Genomic DNA, 3,247 nt, shown 5'->3' with positions numbered 1-3,247 from the left:
CGCGCTATCTCAGAGTTTCGAAAGAAAAGTACTAAGACGAATCTATGGAGCAATTATGGAGCTTATTAGATACCTGGAATAAGAATATTTAGAGCTTTGATGACTTTAGAGCTATGGTGACATAATTAACAAAAATATCTAATGAAAAAATAAGACGATTAGAGACCTAATAACGTCGAAATACGTATAAGCGGATGGCAGTAGTCCTACAATAAAATTAAATCTCAAACGTCTTTCTGTTTCTGATTATTAATTTAATTTATATATAAATATTTATAATATTTATTTTAAAGTAAAAGTGTGAACTTTTCCAAATAAAAACAGTAAATCGGATTAATATGCCACAAGAATATGGATGCAGAATAAACATACTATAGTCCAATTTTACTAATTTTTTTTATTTTTCAGAAACCTTACGGAAATGGCCAATTGCTGTAATGGCTGACAGAATATGTACCAAACCTTACACCATCCAGCTGCAACACCAGAAGAAAAGCCGCTTCATATTGAAAAGAACACAGTTATTCTCTTTCCCGTATGGGCTATACATAGAGATCCGGCGTTCTACGAAAACCCAGAGAGGTTCGACCCTGAAAGATTCAACGACGAAAATAAGTCAAAAATCGACCCCTACACGTATCTTCCCTTCGGTATTGGTCCTAGGAACTGTATAGGATCTCGATTTGCTCTATTAGAAGCAAAAGTGGTGTTATTTTATCTTTTGTCCAATTTTATAATCGAACCTTCGGCAAAACTTACAGTACCACTGAAAATTTCTAGGAAGCAATTCAATGTAACAGCCGAGGGTGGTTTCTGGTTGAATTTAAAGAAGTTAAAGAAATAAAACGCACTGAGAGGTATATACGGTCCTACAATATAAACTGAGTTGCGTGTTTTAGCCGTTAGTAAATCGCTCTTTGCGCCGATTACTGCGTGTGATCTACAACAATTCATTTATTAAATTCTTTTATCTCACATCACTACTGCTTTTTAAATAATCGGAGCTACTGTTATTCAAAAATAAAAAAGAAATTTGGATATTGTGTAGGTCCAAAATTATTAAATCTGTTTAAAAATACTACCTTCGTATTAAATAATTGTATTTATTTATCACTGTAAATTCTCATAAGATACTCAGTGACTTTTGCGAGGACGCCTATGATGTCTGAAGTGGGAAGTATATATTCCACGGCATGACATAAACACGTTTTTTAATTGCATATATTGAGCAGTCTTTGGATATGTATATATAGCACTAATTATTAATTATTAATAAATTTTCTAGGTGCGCATACTATATTTTTATTTATGTGAAGATGGTCTTTTAAAGTCCACGTATCACATATATTACAAACATGAAATGGAAATGTATTTAAATGTTTAAGTTAAGGTTAATATTATGATGTTTAGGGTAAATGTTATGATTTTGTACCTAATAGTTAAGAATTAATGTTGTTATTACGATTTTTTGCATTTATAAATTAGAATAAAACCTATTTTTCAAATGTTGTTTTAATTTCTCGTAAATATGATAAATAATATTTTATTAAAACCATACACCTGATTTTTCAATACACCTGATTATGCTGTTAGGTTGGAAACAGGAAGAGTCAAGATTTCTTTTACTATTTTCCAGCTCACTTTAAATTGGCTCATCAAGCCATCGGAAATGCACGATTTAAAACTTCATCTTATTTATTTTCTGCGTCAGCTTCAAATTAATTAAATACATTATTTAGTAAATAAGAACAGATACACCTGGGTCTTACAGGTTAAGCAATATTTTAAAATATTAGACTATGAATTCTCTTGGGAGACTTGACTGTTAAAAAACAAGAAAAGCACATTAAAACAATATATGGATATGTTTCCCCAAGAAGACAACTATTACTATATAATGTTCTCAACTATTTACAAAGATTTATCCATAGATACCATAGCAGCAATATCTAGAATTTTAAATTCCCATAAAATATGTACATTCGTAGCATGGTGCAACTTAGAACATCTAATAGCTATGTTAAAATTCACCTATAATGGTAGAACATGTCATATTCGATCATCTGAAATTTTTATAATTTGCAGCACAAACAACTTGGAAACTCTTGGACATTTATTATTTGAATGTCCCACTCACAGTTCAATAAAGCAATTTAATATGACCCCCCTTACCCCCTTAACAATTGTACTGACTTTATTGGTTGTCTTAATGATGACACTATAAAGTCTGAAAAACAATGTCAATTTATATTTGAAATATCATAAAACTCAAATTTTGTGTTTAAAATGAATAAGCATCAAAAATCGGTAAGATAGTTTCGAAACAAATTCAGATTTCTGCTTTAATCTGGAGCCTTCTAAAAATTGCAAGGCATAGCCAGACGTTGATAAAGATGTTAATAGAGACATGGGGAATCTAAAATTTGCATTCCACGACATGTCTCCTCAACTAGGCAGAAACCCTTAACGAATTTGTTTCTTGTACTCATACAGAGTAGATCCGAATAAAATGAAAAAGACAGAAAAGATTTGATTTCACGTACAAAGCGTCTATGTATCTGTTGATACGTATTTCGACTTAATAAGTCTCATCAGAACAGTTATGCATAGCCGTTCTTAACGTGAAAAATAATCTTCTCTGTCTTATTAGGAAGCAACAATAAAATGGCTTCGCTATGGACGCAACAGCGACATCTGATAGAAAAATCGGTAAGATAGTTTCGAAACAAATTCAGATTTCTGCTTTAATCTGGAGCCTTCTAAAAATTGCAAGGCATAGCCAGACGTTGATAAAGATGTTAATAGAGACATGGGGAATCTAAAATTTGCATTCCACGACATGTCTCCTCAACTAGGCAGAAACCCTTAACGAATTTGTTTCTTGTACTCATACAGAGTAGATCCGAATAAAATGAAAAAGACTGAAAAGATTTGATTTCACGTACAAAGCGTCTATGTATCTGTTGATACGTATTTCGACTTAATAAGTCTCATCAGAACAGTTATGCATAGCCGTTCTTAACGTGAAAAATAATCTTCTCTGTCTTATTAGGAAGCAACAATAAAATGGCTTCGCTATGGACGCAACAGCGACATCTGATAGAAAAATCGGTAAGATAGTTTCGAAACAAATTAAAACAAACAAACAGAAACCCTTAACGAATTTGTTTCTTGTACTCATACAGAGTAGATCCGAATAAAATGAAAAAGACAGAAAATATTTGATTTCACGTACAAAGCGTCTATG

General features: G+C 31.9%; 1 protein-coding gene across 1 annotated transcript; it reads left to right on the top strand.

Moving 5' to 3' along the window:
- Positions 1-451: 451 nt before the first annotated feature.
- Positions 452-844, top strand: LOC140431825 (cytochrome P450 9e2-like). Its single transcript, XM_072519704.1, has one exon. It carries the CDS (start codon positions 452-454, stop codon positions 842-844), a length of 393 nt encoding a protein of 130 aa, XP_072375805.1.
- The last annotated feature ends 2,403 nt before the right edge of the window (positions 845-3,247 follow it).

The sequence above is a fragment of the Diabrotica undecimpunctata genome, unplaced genomic scaffold, assembly GCF_040954645.1.
Source record: "Diabrotica undecimpunctata isolate CICGRU unplaced genomic scaffold, icDiaUnde3 ctg00001082.1, whole genome shotgun sequence".
Lineage (NCBI taxonomy): Eukaryota > Metazoa > Arthropoda > Insecta > Coleoptera > Chrysomelidae > Diabrotica > Diabrotica undecimpunctata.
Note: the sequence above shows the minus strand (reverse complement) of the source record. Positions and strands in the feature narration are given on the sequence as shown.

What these genes read in the sequence shown, in the direction of transcription:
- LOC140431825 (XM_072519704.1), top strand. Translation starts at nt 452, where the DNA reads ATGTACCAAACCTTACACCATCCAGCTGCAACACCAGAAGAAAAGCCG.